The sequence below is a fragment of the Maniola jurtina genome, chromosome 6, assembly GCF_905333055.1.
Source record: "Maniola jurtina chromosome 6, ilManJurt1.1, whole genome shotgun sequence".
In the NCBI taxonomy this organism is placed as follows: domain Eukaryota; kingdom Metazoa; phylum Arthropoda; class Insecta; order Lepidoptera; family Nymphalidae; genus Maniola; species Maniola jurtina.
Window position 1 is genome coordinate 14,697,563 of NC_060034.1, and position 20,664 is coordinate 14,718,226.

Sequence of the window (20,664 nt, forward strand, 5' to 3'; positions counted from 1 at the left end):
AACTAACTAGGAAGCGCTCTAAAGGGGCGCCGTGCGTATGTCGGCGAGCGCCGGCACAGACGAAGTCCTTACTTATATAGGTAGTTTCTCTAACTTGAAAATATCTACAAACTTGACATTGGCTAATCTTTGTAAAGCCAGACGAGAGAATAAAAAAAACGCACTAGGTAGGTACGCAGTGAAGAAAATTACGCGGGAATTTCAAATTCGTTTTGTTAACTGAACAATACTAGGTAGGTACCTAACTACTTACCTTGGTCTCAGCAAAGAGATCGATAGATTCGATAGCAAAACTCAAATTTTAAGTTACGCCAGCCGGTATCTACTCAGCTCGCTCTCATTCCTGTAAAGAAAACCGAAGTTACCTACAACAATAACTACCTAAGTAGTAAATAGCTAAATGAACTTCTGAAAACTAATGTGACTTAATAATAAAATGACAGTCAATACAAAAACGAACTGCTTTCAGTTGCAAATACTATGGTTTTTGCATTACTGATTCCCTAATTAGTTAACTACCTACTTACTTATTTACTTAAAACTACATTGTATACAACATTTACTTACCAAGCAAGTAACTAGTGTTAGCAACACATATACACAGTCGATAAGGATAACGAACAAACCAATCACTTTCGAATTTTGACGAAACAAAGATACAATTTTTTTTTTGTACTTAGATACATAACTACAATATCACTACCCCGCAACGAATAACTTTATTATCCAAAACAAAGTTGAGTCACAGAGAAAAACAAACAAAACACTTTTTTAATCACAGAGTAATTACAAAACAAAGTGAACTTAGACCAATAACTTAGAGAAAGTGAAATAAACTAACAAATGGGTCAATTACGACAAACGAAAACTGTTTTGGATGCGTTCCGTTTCACGATTATTTTTGGTTTGCTGGGAAAAATTTGAATATTTTTATGAAGTCCTAAAAGTAACGTAAAGTAACATTTTGAGTCGTGTAACATGGAGGAAACATGAGGGGGTCAAAAGTAACGTAAAATGTTACAAAAGTAACATTCTGGCAACGCTGAATCACAATCACTCTACAATCTCAAGACGTGCTTTTTCTGATCGTTAAAAACTGACTTTAACTTCAATAGTGTTAAGGTTGAAAATTCAATGTAGAATAGAAGAGCAACAAGCGTTTGACAAGTTTCTAAAATCTCCCGTCATGTATGTCAATGTCAAATGTCAGCTGTCGAGGTGTTCTGTTCGGAAATGGTCTTCAGAAACAACAATTAAAAAAAAAACGAAATTTAAAATCCACGTAATACAACGTAACAGAATAGAAATATTTTTCATTTGAATAAACTTTTACAAATACTTTTGCATCGTCAAATACAATTATATCCGTACCTGTATATATGGTTAGCGACTCTAGTTACGACAATTCAACTCACACAGCGCTGTGGCCTAAAATTTAATAAAAGCAATTTCCATTTCGTAAATTTTTATGTTTTTACATTAGGGAGGCGTCGAAGGGGCATGCCACGCTGTGTATATTTCTCGAAATGAGGATGATGATGACAAAATAATTATGATGATGAGTTTCTTACATATGAAAGGAAACTATACTCGTTGCTCTTGAGGTCTTTGTTATTGTATAGGTACCTATGTAAGTAACTAAGTAGGTAGGCAAAATATGTAATTTCAGGAAACGAACAGCTACATAAACCCGAACTGACAAGGCTGGCTAGCGCCTCATTTAAATATTTTCTTTTTCACCGCACAAACACGTCATGGCCACTATCTCAGAATGCTCAGCGATGTGGAACAGGGTTTTAAATGAAGTGTAACTATGCAGCTTCCTCCGCAGACTAAAAGAAAAACTACCCTGAAAATATGAAGGTCACTTTGACGGAAAAGGCCTTGGAAAAAGCGTTTTGGTCGAATGAATAAAAGTACCTACAATTTAGCCAATCGGAATGCTAGACATTCGAAAATCGAACCCTCGACTTCCCAGTAAGACGAATATCCATAGCTTTCATTGCTGCACCATGACAATTCCAGATTAAATCCTTCATTCTAGATTCTTGAGTCGAATTTGGTAAGAGCTACAGTGTGACAATCACCTCTGATTGGCCGGCACTCTCTCGGTATTGGCTAAAATGTATTGTTGCAGCAAGAATCAGCCAATCAACCATTGAGATTGTAGCAATGCTTTGCTAGTTTGTCAATGTTGTAGGTACCTAGTAATGGTACTGTGTTAAATAAAAACCGTCACGCAAGTGTCATCAACAACTGTACAAGATTCATTTTTAAAGGCACCTGCCTATCTCTTCCCTTAGTCTGCGGGTGCCCTAGTGTCTCCATGTCAGTTCCAATGTTCCGAGCCGTTTCACACTATTTGACGGCTTAAGTGCGCCCGAGATTGGAAGTTCGATGAAACGATGGAATCCGATGGAACTAGCAACCACGCCGTCCCTTTAAAATGGAGGATTTTTAATAAACGAGACACCTGATGGATTTAGTTAAGTAATTTGAAAGCCTATAAAGCCGGTTTACATGTTGATTAGTTGGTTAAATACTGTCTTGAGCAGCCCTCTTTGCTTTATTTTGGTGATTAAAGTTAACCGTTAAAGATAGAGAATATATAAGAACTAGTATTCTTATTAAGTAAGTTATTCTTCTGTTTTCCGCGACTTCGTCCGCGTCCAGCGGATATACAAGATTATACCCCGGATTAATACATAGGCTACTTTTTATCCCGGAAAGTTAAAGAGTTCCTAAGGGATTTTTACAAAACCCTATATCCGCGCTAACGAAATTGCGGGCATCAGCTAGTTCTTTCATATAAACCTTGCCCTAACAATTACAAATAGTACGACAACAACTGTAAATTAAAAATTTATAACACTCCCGACAAGTGAAGGTTAGAAAAGAGCTGATAAGTTTCAAATGGCTGAACCGATTTTCATACACTCTCGATCAACCCACCTTTCAAACAAAAAAAAACTAAATTAAATCAGTTCATTAGTTTAGGAGCTACGATGCCACAGACAGATACACAGATGCGCACGTCAAACTTATAACACCCCTCTTTTTGGGTCGGGGGTTAAAAAGAATCCAATTTGGTCCAGTCGTTCTCAAGTTATGGCGTGACCAAGGGAAAGAGGGATTCATTTCTATGTAGTATACTTATAAGAAGAAGATTTATAGTGTCTGGTACGTTAGGCTCATTCTAAACTTTCAGTTTACGACCACTTCGCCCTCTACATTGAAAAAATCCGTAGAAACGTCGTGTAAACCGGGCCATACCCACGACGAATTTACCGTGATAAATTTATGTGAAGGGATTCCCTTAAATCCGTGTTAATATAAATTGCAATTCAGATCCAGGTCATATTATCCAGGATTTTTGTCACTGATATACTGAGACATACCTATCGATATTACCTAATTCGTAATTGGAGTAACAGTTTGGACCATTTTGAGCAAGAACCTTACTGTGCTACAATCCGCCAAAATAGACCAACCACCAAATGGTTAAAATTACTTAGTTGGTTATTCAATCAATCAATCAATCAAATTCTTTATTTGCTGAATACTGACAAAAGGTGGTACAAATAGCATAATAAATACAATGAGTCCAGTGTATTCAACCATTTCTGGCATGCAAATATAATAATAATTAATACAATAATTAGTCAAGTAGAACAATGTCAAAATTTAAAAGATGTTAAAAATTAATATTATGTCACATTAACATTATGTCAAATTTAAAAGATGTTAAAAATTAATATTATGTCACAATAAAATTATTATTATACCTATATTATTTTACAGTGCCAACATGTCATTTATTGAATAAAAACATTTATTTAACAACCACGAAAAAAGATCTTTTTTGAAACGTGCTAAAGATGTTAACTGACGTAAGCCTGGGGGTAGTTTATTATATATTTTTATGCACATGGCATGACTACACTTTCGGTATGCTGCATTATTGGCTCTATATGTTGTTACTAGTCGATCCCTATTTCTTGAGTTCCTCGGATAAATATCACGTGCTTTGCTAAACAGATATTCATGTTGTTTAACAAATACACAAATATCAAAGATGTACATAGACGGGAGTGGTAGAATGTGTAATTGTTGAAATAATGGTCGACAGGAGTCCAAGTAGAAGGCTCCTGTCATAGCCCTTACACACCTCTTTTGTGCTATAAACGCCCTATTAGCTTCACTAGAGTTTCCCCATAATATCAATCCGTATCGGAGCACTGACGCAACGTATCCATGATAAGCTGCAAGAACCGTATTTGGTAAGGCTGTTTTACGCAATCTATAAAGCACGTACACGTATCGATTAATCTTTTTGCATACCATGTCAACATGTTCCTTCCACTTAAGATTTTTATCTAGTAGTAATCCTAGGAACTTAGTATGCAGTGCTTCTTCAATTTGATTATCATTATATTTTATATTAAGACTGAAGTTATTCGATCTGTTACTTATACTGAATTGCATGTAGGTAGTCTTGTTGATATTTACTTGTAGGTTATTATCGTTTAGCCAATTCACGATAGTATTTATTTCATCATTGATGTCTTTTTCATATTTATTAATTTCAGCATTATTATTACCTGTCACGACTATAGATATGTCATCCGCAAATAAATAGCAATCATTTTTTGTTACACAAGGTAGGTCATTAATGTAGGTCAAAAATAGTAATGTTCCAAGGACGCTTCCTTGTGGAACACCAAATTTGTTAAGTTTAAAGTCAGAACGTTGAGGAACTATAGTACCACTATCGTCAATAGAATTTATTTCCACACATTGCTTGCGATTTTTTAGGTATGATTCTATCCAGCTAAGCGCCGGTTCTTTGATTCCATTTTGCTCCAACTTGTTCAAGAGGATGCTGTGCGAAACGAAATCGAAAGCTTTACTCATATCAAAGAATACGACACATGTGGGTTTTTTAGAATCTATGTATTCTGATATTTTGTTAGTTAATTGGAATGCTGCTAGGGTCGTGGACTTGTTCTTTTGAAATCCAAATTGCTGTTTGTTAATTATATTATTTTTTGTAAGAAATTTCGATAGTCGATCATACATTGCTTTTTCGAAGATTTTTGAGAAAATAGGCACAAGTGTAATTGGACGGTAGTTATTGAGGCTCTTTCTATCATCTTTTTTATGTAATGGTTTTACTACTGATATTTTGAGAGCATCGGGAAATTCGCCGTTTATAAAAGATAAGTTAACTAAGTGTGTCAAAACTGGTACAAGTTCATATGTACATGTTTTAATGATTTTCGTTATAATTTCATCATAACCTACTGATTTAGTGTTGCGTAATGATTGTATTAGTTTTATCATTTCATTTTCAGATATAGGAGTAAGAAACAAACTAGCACCTGTTTTATTTTGGTTTATGTTACTATTTATTTTGGATTTAGTAGCTTGTGTTTTAAAGTTTTTATCACTATTATTTGTCAAATTTATCCAGAAATCATTAAAACTATTTGCTATATCTTTAGCATTAGTAATTTTATTGTTATTTACTGATATTGATTCTATACATGTGTCATTGTTGTCACTTTTTGTCTCATTATTAATAATTTTCCAAGTGGCATACCATAAATTTTTACTGTTTGCTATATATTTAGAATTAGTCAATTTTCTTGCCTTAGTGATACAATATTTTAATGTTTTCGCATAATTAGTATACTTACTCTTAATGCTGTCGTCATTTTTTTTAAAAGTTAAATATCTTAATGCTCTTTTTTTCTTACAGCTTATTCGAATCCCTTTTGTTAACCATTTTTGCTTTCCCCTATTCTGCACACTTATTTTTAGTCTAGGAAAACAAAGTTTATATAATACAGTTATTAGGGAATGAAAGTTGCTAAACGCTGTGTTTAAATTTTGTTCTTCAAAGATGTCTCTGAACGACAAACTTTGTAGGTGATTTTTAAACATATTTATATTATAATTACTGTAATTACGTTTATACCTGAACCTTGATAAATTTTTTTTAATGTTGTCAAATGTGAAGCTTAATAATTGCGCTGTATTATGGTCCGAAATATCATGGTGGTGTAATGTACCTAAGGCTCCGTCAATGTTACTTAAAATATGGTCAATGCACGTATTTTTTCTAGTTGGTAAGTTTATATGTAGTTTAAAGTTAAAGTTTTGAGCGAGTTGCTGCAACTCTTCAGAAACTTTGTTGCAATGCAATGTATTTATATTGAAATCGCCTGCTATAATAATATTTCTATTTCTTTTACAGTATTTCTGAAGTATTGCCCTCAATTTTTTTAAAAATACGTTAACATCGGAACTAGGTGTTCGATAGACACAGATGACAAATAGATTTTTATCCACTACTTCTAAACCACAACATTCAAATGTTTCGAATTCACTTAAACTATGTAGCTATTCTAGGTTTTTTGATACAATTTCTTTCGATGTAAAAATACAAACACCGCCCCTTCTTTTTATTCTAGAATAATGTGATGCTAGTATATAATCATTAAGTTTTAAATTGCTTTCATGTCCTTTAGGAATGAAAGTCTCAGTAAAACACAATATGTCTGGGTTTTTAATTCCTCAATCATTATTTCTATAACATCCTTTTTTGCCAGAAACCCAGCAACATTTTGATGCAGGACTTTACAGATTGAGGTACAATTGTTAGCTGTTGGCAAGAAAAAACTGAAACTTACTATATTTGCTATCGTCAGCTTCAGAAATAGTTCCCTTCTTTACCGAGTCCTGAGTAGTAGTCATGGTGTGTTCGGTTTTTTCATTCATGTCACGAGTTACCTTTTTGAAATAATAAGGAATAGTTCCTTTTTTTGGAGAATGTTTATTAAATCTTGTATTTGGTATATTTTTCCCCAAATTATTATTACCACCAGGCTTAAGTTTTTTGAAATTCAAAAATTTTTTATTATAGTCAATTTGGTCAATCATAAAGTTAATTTTGAGGCACATATTAGATAACGCATTATTTCCATAAATGTTTTTATTCAAGTTAATAAAAGTAGAATTAGGAAATTTGTTACAAATTAGCCGCAACATGTTGTTAAGTTTGTGTTCATTTAGATATTTACTAAAAATTACACTTGTTACAATAATCTGGACTTGTGGTAGTGAGTTTATCTTAGCATATAAGTCAGATGAGATCTTTATTGGATCACTGTCATTTTCGCCTACCGTAAGTATTAATTTGTCATTGCATGAAAGATCGTATAAGTCGCACAATTTGAGAATTTCCCCAGTCGATGCATCAGGCTTAGTGAATGCTTCAATAGTATATTTCTCGTAAGGATTATTAATTCTCGACTCCATGAGCGCTGTTGACAAGTTTTTGCATTGTTGACTTCCTATGATATAAATTTTTCGTCCTGTTTTATTTTGGTCATTACTGTTTAGTTGTCTGAATTCCTCATTGGTTGCTGATTTTAATGATATTGCTGTTGTAGTTTCCATTTTCGAGAGTATTATTTCTGTCGGTTTGTGTAATATCAATGGCGTGGCTACATCCATAGTTATAATATTTTGTGTCTTAGGTGTAGAGAACGCATTTCTTAAATCATTAGAGGTTGGCGTATTTTGTGTAGGTGTCTGTATTGAAAGTGCGTGTTTCGATTTCTTTTTCTTCGTGCGTATTGGTGTTGTATTGCCAGAGGTTGTTCCGTCATTTAATATGGTTTTTAGATATTTTATTTGTTTTTCGTGGTCTTCAACTAACTTTCTCAGATGTGAGTTTTCTATATTTAGTTTTTCAATTTCTTCATGGGCACTTTCTAACTGGGTAGATAGTCCTGCTATATCCTGTTTTAGGTCTAAAACTTGCGAGTTATCGACTGTAGAGAGGTCTGGGAGACTACAAGTACTGACATCCTTTAAAGATGAATAGTGTATATCTTCCATTGAGGTACATGTAATATTATCCAGTGATTGGTTATGTAATTTTGTAAATTTAGAAGTGTTATTACTGAGTAAATTATCTTTTATAGTAGTTTTGTCTAACATGTCACATTGCGCAGTAGATTTTAGCATGTTTGAAGCATCTATAGTCTCAGCCTGTGTTGGAGTTTTTCTGCATTTGTGACATTTCCAGTTGAGTCTCTTTTCCGTTGACATTGTATTGTATCGTCTTAATGGTTAAAATTAATTAATTAATGGTTAAAAATACTAAGGTTACTTAGGTATGATTAGCAAGCGCAGTGTGGGACGACCTCCTACCCGCTGGACCGATGACCTGAAGAAGGTGGATGAGGAAGGCGGAGGACCGTGTTTGGTGGCGTGCTCTTGGAAAGGCCTATGTCCAGCAGTGGACGCATACAGGCTGATGGATGGATGGATGGATGATTAGCTTAGGTGCAGCATGCGATATGCTCGCCCTCCAACTGCTAAACATCCAGGAAAAGCAATCAACCAAACAAGCATTAGTACCCTACCTACGTATCATCATCACCACGCAACACCATGCTACTTTTTTTTTTGGTTTGATGATAATATAAATAACAAAGCCTTCGATTCGGCGAAAATTTGAAGGTCGAATTTAAATTAAATTGAACTGAAGGGTAGGGTACATAGTTAGAGAAACCGATAGACGCTGAGGTCCACGGTGCTGGAACAGCAACCTCGCATCGGAAATCGCAGCGTTGGAAGACCCTTCACAAGGTGGACTGACGAAATCAAACGAATCGCAGGGAGCCGAGCCGCTGGATTCAGGCGGCGCAACACTGTTGCCTGTTTAGTCCTTACAATTGACTACAGTCTATCGGTTGATGATAATGACGAGGATAATGATAAATTCTCTTGGTGCAAAAGAGATGATAAAATTGACTGGAAGAACATACGAGTAGTTAATATTTTGCGGAAAACGAAATACATCCGCACTTACCTACTAACTTATTTATCAACACCGAAACCTTGTCATCCTTTAATCCCAAAGGGGCTTGGTCAACTTGTCTAATTATGATGCGACGTATGTCCCAATGTTTGGCAAACTCCCTTGATCGAAAGGGATCCAACTTTCAAACATGGGTTTTCTCCACTACAGCTTGGTCACTGAATTCAGAAGAATGTGAGAAATGGTAACTAAAAGTAAGTGGTATTTTATTTCTCAAAATGCACGTAGCTCTAAAAAGTAAAAGGAGCGTGCCCGGAATCGAATCAAGACGCCCCAAATAACCCCTACGTAACCACTATTCTACAGTTGATCTACTTTTTGTATGTTTTGGTAGACCAGGCGTGGCGACCATTTTGAGCAATTCATACCAAAATAATAACTGTCGAAAGCTCTATCATTTTTCTCTGCTTCATATTCCTCATTGCTGAAGGTAGTGACCTCTTTCCCATCAAACATATTCTAAGGGGTTTTATTTTGGTAATAATGCAGCGGGCTCTCAGGTCCTTCCACATAATTATTTCACTATCTGAAGAAACGTAAATCGACCAAACTACTATTACAAATGCGAAAGTGTGTCTGTATATCAGTCTGCTAGCGATTCACTGCAAATTCGTTTAGGTAATCGATTTTGGTGAAAGGTACAGCTTGTATCTCACGAATGGGCATAGGCTACTTTTTATCCAGGAAAATAATTAATGAGTTACCTAAACCTAAATTCACGCAGACAAAATAAACTGCAAAATACGTTGTTTATACAATAATACGCGCTGGTGTTTTTCTACACATCTGCGCGGCAACAACGCTTCTTTAGCATTTCTATAGATTTTTTGATTTCAATGATATTGACCAACTGTTTGTTACATTTGTGTACGTTTGTTCAAGTTTATCTTTACAACTTTAGATGGCTTAATTTAGTACAAGTTTTGTCTTTGTTCAACTCGCCAAGTCTCCGCTCCCAATGGTCGACTTTTCTTTTAGGCCGCGTAGACACGGTTCAAGTACTCCCGGACTAAGTTAGTGGGTAATTGAATCGATTGATTTGATTACTCGTTCCACGAGTCCCTTGTACCCGGTGGCTGCGCCCAGACTTTTGAATAGTACTATATTTTGAACGAAAATACGATGACCAAATAATTCGGAATAGGAATGCCAAGCATCCTGTAACAAGTTTTCTTGCAGAAATTGCTATCATAATTATTGTCTACATCAAATGCAAGTTTATAGTATACAAAAGTTGCTGGAGTTGAATTTCTGTGAGTGTTTTTTACAAACAGTGCAATGACTTGTACAAGTTACTAAATTACTTATGGGTAGTTAGTTTCATCACATTTTATTTTCAAATTTAGGTATTTTACAACAACTTACGTACTTTTTATAAACCTCCTATAGGTCCTGTGTGAAGTGAAGATGGGCAGAGTTAAATATCATTTTTTTATTAACATACCTACCAATCAGATGTCTGTAAGATTTTTCACGTCATTCATGTACTTACCTATAAATTGATTGAGCGGCAATAGAAAATATACGCTCTGTAAAAATTTCAATATAACCTATTACGGTTCATGAGATACAGCCCGCTGACAGAAGGATAGATAAACGGACGGAGAGCGGAGGCTTAGTAGATAAGAATCTCGTTGTCACCCTTCTCATCTTCGGATACGGAACCCTAACAATTGAATAGACATGCTTCTAGTAACAACACAGCCTCGTTTCAAGAGGGTTCTTTAGGGAGTGCACTTGTACGAGGAAACTCGTCCCGTGTATAGCCTGATTTAAACAGAAATACCTACTTAGTAGGTAAGTTGCTAGTTTGCGACAATTTTTAGTTAGTTTTCGCAAAGAAAGAACTGGAAGGTGCCGAGCGGTCTAGAAAAATATTTATGCTAACTTTGTTAGGGACTTTCTTTATTCTGAAGTACTAATGGATTTTTTGAGTGGAAAGTATTGTTTTGCTAGAGTTCGGTAAGGGAGAAAGCAGCTCTATTTTTAACCCCCGACCCAAAAAGAGGGGTGTTATAAGTTTGACGTGTGTATCTGTGTATCGGTCTGTGGCATTGTAGCTCCTAAACGAATTGACTGATTTTAATTTAGTTTTTTTGTTTGAAAGGTGGCTTGATCGAGAGTGTTCTTAGCTATAATCGAAGAAAATCGGTTCAGCCATTTGAAAGTTATCAGCTCTTTTCTAGTTTTCTTATAGAGGTTTTTGTGTCGGGGGTTGTTTAATTTTTAAGTTATAATATTAATAATTGAAAGTAAAGAATCGAAGAGTTTATACTTCATATTATAAGGTTGTGGTTTGTATAGAGTAGAAGTTAAGACAATTATTAGGTACCTACTAGTGGTCCCGGTTTCGCACGGGTAATTTATTACAACTTTCTTAGGGATCTCTTAAGGGATTCGTAGGCTTGCGTCGAGTATAACCATCTATATAGTAAGAGTTTGTTAGATATATTACTACTAGTATAAGATACGCATAATTGATACCTTGATACGCATACGCCACTTGATCTATGGCACCTGAATCGGAGAGGTCTTACAAGACGTGCTGAATCTTTGCTCAATGTTCATCAAAATAATATAATTATATAGGTCACTTAACATTAAGTATATTATGTTTTGTTCTTAGAAAACACCTCCTTTACCTTCTGAAGGCTCACAAACCTGACGCTTTCAGTTTCGATTAAGCAATTACATACAATCGCGACATGTTATTGAATATTAAATATCCAGCACTTCGGGAAGCGTATAAAATGGGAAGGTGTCCGGGAATCTCTCCATAGTCACCCGCCGACTCGATAGCGAAACTACGAGAGGAGGAAAGGTAGGTAATTCAACCGATTTTATTGTTACTCGATTAAAAATGTGAGAAGTTTCCCTCGCGCGCTGCCCAGCGTTAACTTCATAAACTTTACCTATAAGTGTGATTCTCATTTGAATATTACCCAATGTAACTCAATAAAATGTTAAGACTGAAGTCTGTAGTTTACCTACTAGATTTCCTTATAAAATGTGTAGTTACAAAGTTACAGGGCAAATGTAAGCAATTTTATTGTTGGTAAGTAAAATCCGGCTTACAGACATAAGTATTTACCTACTTACTTCGATTTTATTTTCTAGAACATGTCCGTAACATTTGATTGATTGATTTAAATGAGAACCGAACTAGGTAACTCACTACGAAGTATTTGAATGAAGTCGGTAGGTATATGATAAGAAATCTCGTCATTTTTACGAATAATACCTATAATTGAAGCGTCACCACACCCGGTCCTCAGGCTTCCAGCCGCTTCTCACCACCCTCCTTTAAATATCGTCGATCTATCTTGCTAGACGGCGCCTCACGCATACGCACACCTACTTGTTCGTGGTCTCCACTCTAGCACTTTCCAGCTCCAACGGCCATTGCTCCTATGATCATGGCCTGCCCACTGCCACTTCCACTTCTTGATGGTTTGGGTTATGGACTGCGGATTCATCATGTCCAATCGTATCCTTATTGGGCGGGTTTAGTTCTGGATAAAGTTCATCTCCTTCTTCTAGATGTCTTACCAACGTTCCCTCACGGTGTTTTCTCTGATGATGTTGGTTGCATTAAGCTGCGCGCACATTGGCGGCAACTCGCTGCTGTACCAGGACGTCAGGCCGCAGTACTACTGCGGCAGAAGCCTGGCCAGGGTGATCGCGCTAATCTGCTTCGATGAGCTCTCAAGCGAAAAAAGGTCTGAAGCTGGGACTATGTATAGTAAGTATTCATACTAGTAATCATGGTGGCTAACTACGCCAAGAGCAGGTACCGATGGGCTCTCCCGCGATTCGGCCCGTATAACCGAGAGGTTGGTGGGGCCATGGGAGGTGGAGGGTAATCGTGGTGGCTTTGGGAGATAACAGGTAATAAATGTGCAAAAACTCTTACGTCATAGACACTTAGAGTCTGGTAATGCTTGACCTGATTCCTACCATTCCGAAGAAAATATAAAAAAATTAGACTTAATACTTTGACGTAAGATTTTTTACACCATATTTTATTATCTGTTTTCTCTCAAAGCCACTAGATCCAAAAATAGTCTCTGATCGTTCCTCTCTGTGTTGGGGACAACACGTAGATAAACTTTCAACTTTTATAGAATAACGAAGGTCTGGCATGCGCTGATTCTTAGACCATTGAGTTGAAAGTCTGAGCACTTTTCTTTTCGAACGAACAAACCTATTCAACAAGTGTAAATTAAAAATTTATAACACCCCCGACAAGTGAAGGTTACAGTGACTAGAAAAGAGCTGATAACTTCCAAACTGCTGAACCGATATTCTTGAATTATAGCTAAGAACACTCTCGATCGAGCCCCCTTTCAAACAAAAAAACTAAATTAAAATCGGTTCATTAGTTTAGGAGCTACGATGCCACAGACAGATACACAGACACACAGATACACACGTCAGACTTATAACACCCCTCTTTTTGGGTTGGGGGTTAAAAATACAATCCCGCGTTTAGTTTTTCTTCAAGTTTCAACCGCGCGTGAAGATTACACGTATCTATTAATTAAAAAAAAAACTGTAGTCTCAAATTCCCTTAGTTTTTCCTAGTCTTCAGCCTCCAGCATCCTCACGCATTGTCCATCTAGAAAGAAAGGAGAAAAAATAAAAGTCATTCTAAATCAATAAATTTTCTAATCAAAACTATAAGGATATAATCCTCACGTATGGTCCGTCCAGAAACGATAAGAATGATAATTTTTGTTTGAAATGTACTTCAACCATGACTTATTATGCCATGGTTTCACAACCATGAAAATATTATGTGTTCAACCACAAATTGTCATTCTTCCAGATGCAATCCTCTCCCCGTACTACAAAGAGCAGGAGAACCACATCGGCTGGCCGTGGATCCCGATACACAAAGCGAGAGGTCTGGGCCTTCCATCTCGTGGCAAGCGCTTCGTCGTCAGCGAGTGCTGCGATAAAGCTTGCAGCATCGAAGAGCTGCTATCCTACTGCAGCTAGTTCACCACGCGGCAATGGAACCAAAACGCGTCTCAAAATACGACTCACGTTCTCTTATTTCTAGAATTATTCTCGATAGGAGACTTTAGTCTTTAATACATAACATAGGTACTTAATATTATAAATACGAAAGTGTGTCTGTCTGTCTGTCTATCTGTCTGTCTGTCTGTCTGTCTGTCGGTCTGTCTGTCTGTCTGTCTGTCTGTCTGTCTGCTACTTTTTCACACACAGTGTAACCGATTCTGACGAAATTTGGTACAGGGTTAGCTTATAACCCGGGGGACGGACATAGGCTACTTTTTATCCCGGAAAATCAAAGAGTTCCCGCGGGATTCGTAAAGACCCATCCACTTAACCGATTTGTATGAAATTTGGTAGCGAAGTAGCTTGCGTCCCTGTAATCGAAATAGGCAACTTTTTATCTCGGAAAATCAAATAGTTCCCACGGGATCTAAAATCTAAATCACGCGGACGAAGTCGCGGGCATCCTCTAGTTGTAGATAAGTATTGGTACGCTCAGGTTTTTAAACTTGTTTGTTTTTTTGTTGTTGTAATATTGTTATTGATGAGATTTTGTCTATAAATTAAAATTGTTTTTCATTGCACCTATTCATTCACTCACTATGCAAGATCATAGCTTCCGACATAGAAATATTACACGTTATACTAGCTTTCGGAAAATTTCGAGGGTTGTCAATTTTTCTCTGTTTCGCCTGTAGGGGTGGCTCTAAAACCAATGGTTTCATCCATCCAGTGATACCTAGGGCGTCAAATAATAATAATTAGCTAGATTTACGATTGAGTCCGATTGAGTCTTCCGATCTTCTAGGCAGCGCGCTCTGACCTACACTCATCATTGCTTTTTTAAAGCATGATTGTCGTCAAGAGCAAACCTATCAATAAAAAAGAGTGACCTAAGTAATAGGTCATACTGCTTTCTAGCATAGCTTTAAGGTATAAGTACCTATAAATGCATTTACTTTCAAAAAGACATCAGAAGTAGGATTTAGAATCAAAGTATTTGTAAAGACTAATTTTAATTCCTTTGATTGAAAAAGGTTCATTTTATTCATGAGAAATAGATTCATTTTTTAAGCTTCATATTCATGTCTTCGTATCGTAGCTTATGATTACTTTTAAATAGACATCAGAAGTGGGATGTGCATGTTGTAATCAAAATGTTTGAAAAGAAAAAACGATTTCTTTTTAAGTGATAAACTTTACTAGCAATCTCATTAGAAGTAGTTATTGTAAGTGATTTCAGCGGCGCAAGCAATGCAGTGACATTAGTTGTTTCTATTAGTCAGTCAATGCTCAGTATTCGTCTCGCGGGCACTCTCTAGGCGTTCGCCGCCAACGTTGACTATTTATTCAGGAGGTTGTTTTCTTAACTGCCACTGCAGACTAGCGGTTGAGACAATTTTTTTTAATTTTTTATTCAGGTACAAGTTAGCCCTTGACTATAATCTTATCTGGTGGCAAATGATGATTCAATCTAAGATGGAAGCGGGCTAACTTGGAAGGGGTATGGGATTTTTTTTTGTTAAAACCCATGCCTATTGGTTACTACTTTGCCGGCAGGCGAGGCCACCCACCAAACCAGAGATTTAGAAATTATAAAATTCCAAACCCCGGCCGAGAATCGAACCCAGGACCTTTCATTAATAAGACCACAGCGCTCAACACTGCGTCAAAGAGGTCGTCAGTTTCTAAAAAAAAAACTACAAGAAAATTTCGGTATAATTGTGATGGTATGAAGCTAAATATAATTAAAAACTCCCGTCTGCGCTACAAAACAATAACAAGACACGGCAAGTTTTACAAGAATACCTCAAGTTACAATGTTGCAGTAGAGTGAGTACTGAGTAGACACACAACACAGCGTCGAACTCGCTCGAGCGTCAATTTTACAGCGAGTTTTAGGCGACCTTTGGTAAAAGTGATAGTTGTGGTGTGGAGGTCAACATAATAACGCCCGTCTACGCTACAAAACAATAACAAGACACGGCAAGTTTTACAAGAATACTTCCAGTTAGAATGTTGCAGTTGAGTGAGTACTGAGTAAAGACACAACACAGCGTCGAATTCGCTCGAGCGTCAACTTTGCAGCGATTTGCAGGCGACCTTTGGTAAAAGTGATAGTCGTGGTGTGGAGGTGAATAGAATAACGCCCGTCTACGCTACAAAACAATAACAAGAAATGGCAAGATTTACAAGAATACTTCAAGTTAGAATGTTGCAGTATAGTGAGTACAGAGTAGACACACAACACAGCGTCGAATTCACTCGAGCGTCAATTTTACAGCGAGTTTCAGGCGAAAGTGATAGTTGTGGTGTGGAGGTGAATAGAATAACGCCCGTCTACGCTACAAAACAATAACAAGACACGGCAAGTTTTACAAGAATACTTCAAGTTAGAATGTCGCAGTAGAGTGAGTAGACACACAAATAACAGCGCCGAGTTCACTCGAGCACCTATCATTGGTGTTCAACTTGAGATAACTTTACAGCGAGGACGGTATCGGTACAAGTGTTACTTATATTGATCTAGTTCGAGACACGAGTGGTAGAATCCATTTTAAATTACCTAGTTTGTTCCTTGGAAAGAACCTTAATCCGATTCCGATTACTATCATTAACATCTGATAATAAAAACCGGTCAAGTGCGAGTCAGACTTGCGCACTGAGGGTTCCGTACTCGGGTATTTTTTCCAACATTTTGCACGATAAATCAAAAACTATTGTTATACATAAAAGAAATAAAAATCTGTTTTGGAATGTACAGGTAACCCTTTCATATGATACCCCACTTGGTATAGTTAATTACTTTGAAAATAAAAACATATTTAAATATTTTTTTTTATGATGTAACCACAAAGTTGGGGTTTCCAGATTTATTCTTGTACTTGTGCTATAAGACCTACTACCTGCCAAATTTCATGATTCTAGGTCAACGGGAAGTACCCTATAGGTTTCTTGACAGACACGAGAGACATACAGACAGACAACAAAGTGATCCTATAAGGGTTCCGTTTTTCCTTTTGAGGTACGGAACCCTAAAAATCTAAGAAATAATACCTAATTTAAAAAATCTAAGATCCGTTAAGAGGATTGGATTGAAAGGATCTGCGAGGCTGCTTATTGGAAAGGGAACACGACCTTCAGTAATAAGGAATACAATGTAGAGCAATAGATGGTATTTTTGATGCAACAGGGATGTCAGCCAGGATAGAGAATCCACCTACAGGGTGAGATGGCAACCGGGGTGGGGACGCCCCGCACCGCACACCTGTACGTTACCCGCGCTCACCCGCAGTGGGTTAGCACAGGGGATGTGCAGGTGTACCCCGATTGCCATCTCAACTCGGCGCGTACTATAGATACTCACCGGTGTGCGCTAGCCGTTACTTACTTTCAACAAAAAAAAAAAACATAATCCGAGCATAATCCCTGGCCTACCAGTTTGGCGAGCTATAATATCTGGCCCACCAGTTTGGCGAGCTATAATATTATAGGTCCTTGTTAAATTATTTTGATTAAATAAAAATAAAAAAATCAACGCTCTAAAGCGCGGTGCAGGTCCTCTGTGATACGTTTTTAACCCCCGACCCAAAAAGAGGGGCGTTATAAGTTTGACGTAAGTATCTGTGTACCTGTGTATCTGTCTGTGGCATCGTAGCTCCTAAACTAATGAACCGATTTTAATTTAGTTATTTTTGTTCGAAAGGTGGCTTGATCGAGAGTGTTCTTAGCTATAATCGAAGAAAATCGGTTGAGTCGGCTTGCACTAGCCCTTCAATAGCGGGTTAAAGACTTGATACCCTCAATCACTCTCTATTACTCTTCCTAAAGTTCTTATTACGTGAGTCTTTCGTCGGGTGACTCAGTAAATTGTACTGTCTCGTTATAAACGAGATATATTTCCGAGAAAGCCGATAACAGCCTTTAAATACTTTAAGCGCGTAATTACGATGAAATTAAACGTCCAAAGCATCGTCCTTTGAAGATCCTTAAACAAATTCGTCTTCATCACTGAGCTTTATAATTTATACCTATTCTCCTTTTAATCGACTTCACGAAAGGTTAGGAGGTTATCAAAATAGCCTAAGATCCAATTGCATTAGGTACAGGTAATTAAAGTTACGTTACGGTTACCTACTGTTAAAAGGTTGACTCTCGATAAAAGCAAAATGGGTTACATAAGTTAGGATGTGCCGTTTGTATTGTGTGTTTTGGACCTTTGGACTTTTGGACTAAAGTTTTACCTGTAACATTAATCGTAGATGGTAAATTTTAATTTGTGCAACCTTCTTTGCTTTTTATTCATAGCCAAAATTTAAACACTAACCGTAAAGTACCTAAGTATTTTTAATTATTACTAGCTGATACCCGCGACTTCGTTCGCGTGGATGTCGGTTTTTTAAAATTCCCGTGGGAACTCTTTGATTTTCCGGGATAAAAAGTAGCCTATGTGCTAATCCAGGGTATAATCTATCTGCATTCTAAATTTCAGCCCAATCCGTCCAGTAGTTTTTGCGTGAAGGAGTAACAAACATACACACACACACACACACATACAAACTTTCTCCTTTATAATATTAGTGTGATTTAACTGCCTGTGGTGTAACCGGATCTTAAGATCATACTTACCTAAAAATTTATCGATGGATTTTTTTAAGTGTTATGTCTAGGTACTAATTACCTACAGTGGAACTTAAAACAAAAAAAAAAGCTAGACCATCTTTAAAAAGTGTGGAATCTGCATAGTGTAATCTAAAAATTCTATCTAATCCAGACACAAGTGCAATCCAGGTGACCTAGGCAAGCTAATTATGGCGAGATAGGGCACGAAGCTCTTCAAAACAGGGTAGGTATCTAACTAAGGGCTAACCCTTCAAATAGGTATTCCCGCGATCATGAACACAGGTGGATGTGACATTTGATGACTATCCATACTAATATTATAAATTCGAAAGTGTGTCTGTCTGTCTATCTGTCTGTCTGTCTGTCTGCTACGTTTTCACGGCCCAACCGCTGAACCGATTTTAATGAAATTTGGTACAGCCTTGGGATACATCCCGGGGAAGGACATAGACTACTTTTCATCCCGGAAAATCAAAGAGTTCCTACGGGATTTCAAAAAAACCGAAATCAACGCTGGCGAAGCCGCGGGCATCTCCTAGTACCTAATAAACGACGATTTTAATTTACTCAACGGCCTCCCTGGCGCAGTGGTAAGCGCTGTGGTATTATTAGTGGGAGGTCCCGCGTTCGATTCCTGGCAGGGGCTTGGAATTTTATGATTTTTAAATTTCTGGTCTGGTCTATTGAGAGGCTTAGGCCGTGGCACTAGCCACCCTACCGGCAAAGCCATGCCGCCAAGCAATTTACCTTTCAGGTTAGCCCGTTTCCATCTTAGACTGAATCATCACATACCACCGGGTGAGATTGCAGTCAAGGGCTAACTTGTATCTGAATTTAAACAAGATAAAGTTGAAAACTGAAACCCGACTGCGATCGTCTTAATAAACGCTGAAATATTAGAGTTAAATTGTTTTTCTGTCCCTTGGTATATTTTAATGTTATTGTACATTTATATACATGAGCTCAGAACTCTCATTTGACATACCATTCGATGCAATAGCAAAAAAAAATTTTAGAAACCTCCACTTTTTTACCCGACTGCGGCAAAGCCAAAAGGAAGGGTTATGATTTTAGCAGTCTATGTATGTATGTGTGTATGTTTGTATCCAAATTCTGTGTGTTCCACCGTAGTGCCTAAACTACTGGGCCGATTTTGTCGACCTTTACAACGAATCAATTGACACCTCATTTATCAAAATCGGCCCAGTAGTGTAGGTACTGCGGTGGAACACACAGAATCTGGATACAAACATACATACATACTTAAAGTATAACGGTGACATATCTATAGTTTCATATGTCATTGGTATAAATCAATCAGAGAGTAATAAATTGGTCTCGTCGATCTTCAACTTTGTTCATAACATGAATATAACTTGTTCTGCGCGCCCTCGAAGCTGCTCCAGTGTTTTATTGGCACTAGCTCCCTTATTGGATTGTTTTATTTACTACTCCCAGTCGATTCTATACGCCTGGTACATATTGATACAGTTTAGAAATAGTACAGTTTCAAACTTCTTATGAACAAGATAAAATTGAAAACTAAAACCCGACTGCGATCATCTTAATAAACGCTAAATATTATAGTTTTTCTGTCCCTTGGTATAGGTATTTTAATGTTGTAGGACATTTATATTTATAAACTCAGATTTTTTTCTTCTTTCATTTGACACCCCACTCGATACAATAGCAAAAAAAAAATTTTTGGTGACCCCCCACTTTTTTCATGTAACATCCGTTAGGTCAATTTTTTTGTATAAAATATAGCTTATGTCACCTGGATCTTTACGACGAATCGATTGATACCTCATTCATCAAAATCGGCCCAGTAGTTAAGGCGCTACGGTGGAACACACAGAATCTGGATACAAACATACACACATACATACATAGACTGCTAAAATCATAACCCTTCCTTGCTTTGCGGCAGTCGGGTAAAAATACACTTTTGTGTATTTGTGGCAATTACCACAATAAAAAGGAATCCCAATAGTTTCGTAAAGTCAACCTGTCATGTCTGTGTGTCACAGTCATTTTTACAATAAACTATGAGCTTGGTTAAAATTTCGTACATTTTAGAAATCAATTACCACTACACAGAGGCATATTTAAATAAATAAAAA

General features: G+C 37.0%; 1 protein-coding gene across 2 annotated transcripts; it reads left to right on the top strand.

Annotated features, from left to right (window-relative positions):
- Nucleotides 1–11,529: 11,529 nt before the first annotated feature.
- LOC123866127 (insulin-related peptide 2-like) lies at nt 11,530–13,986 on the top strand. 2 transcript variants are annotated; one of them, XM_045907482.1, is made up of 3 exons: nt 11,530–11,721; nt 12,437–12,638; nt 13,725–13,986. In XM_045907482.1, the coding sequence occupies exons 2-3, from the start codon at nt 12,437–12,439 to the stop codon at nt 13,895–13,897; spliced, it is 375 nt and encodes a 124-aa protein (XP_045763438.1). In that variant the 5' UTR covers nt 11,530–11,721; the 3' UTR covers nt 13,898–13,986. The 2 variants fall into 2 exon arrangements, with proteins under 2 accessions (XP_045763438.1, XP_045763439.1); XM_045907483.1 differs by having other exon boundaries at nt 11,530–11,717.
- Nucleotides 13,987–20,664: the final 6,678 nt, after the last annotated feature.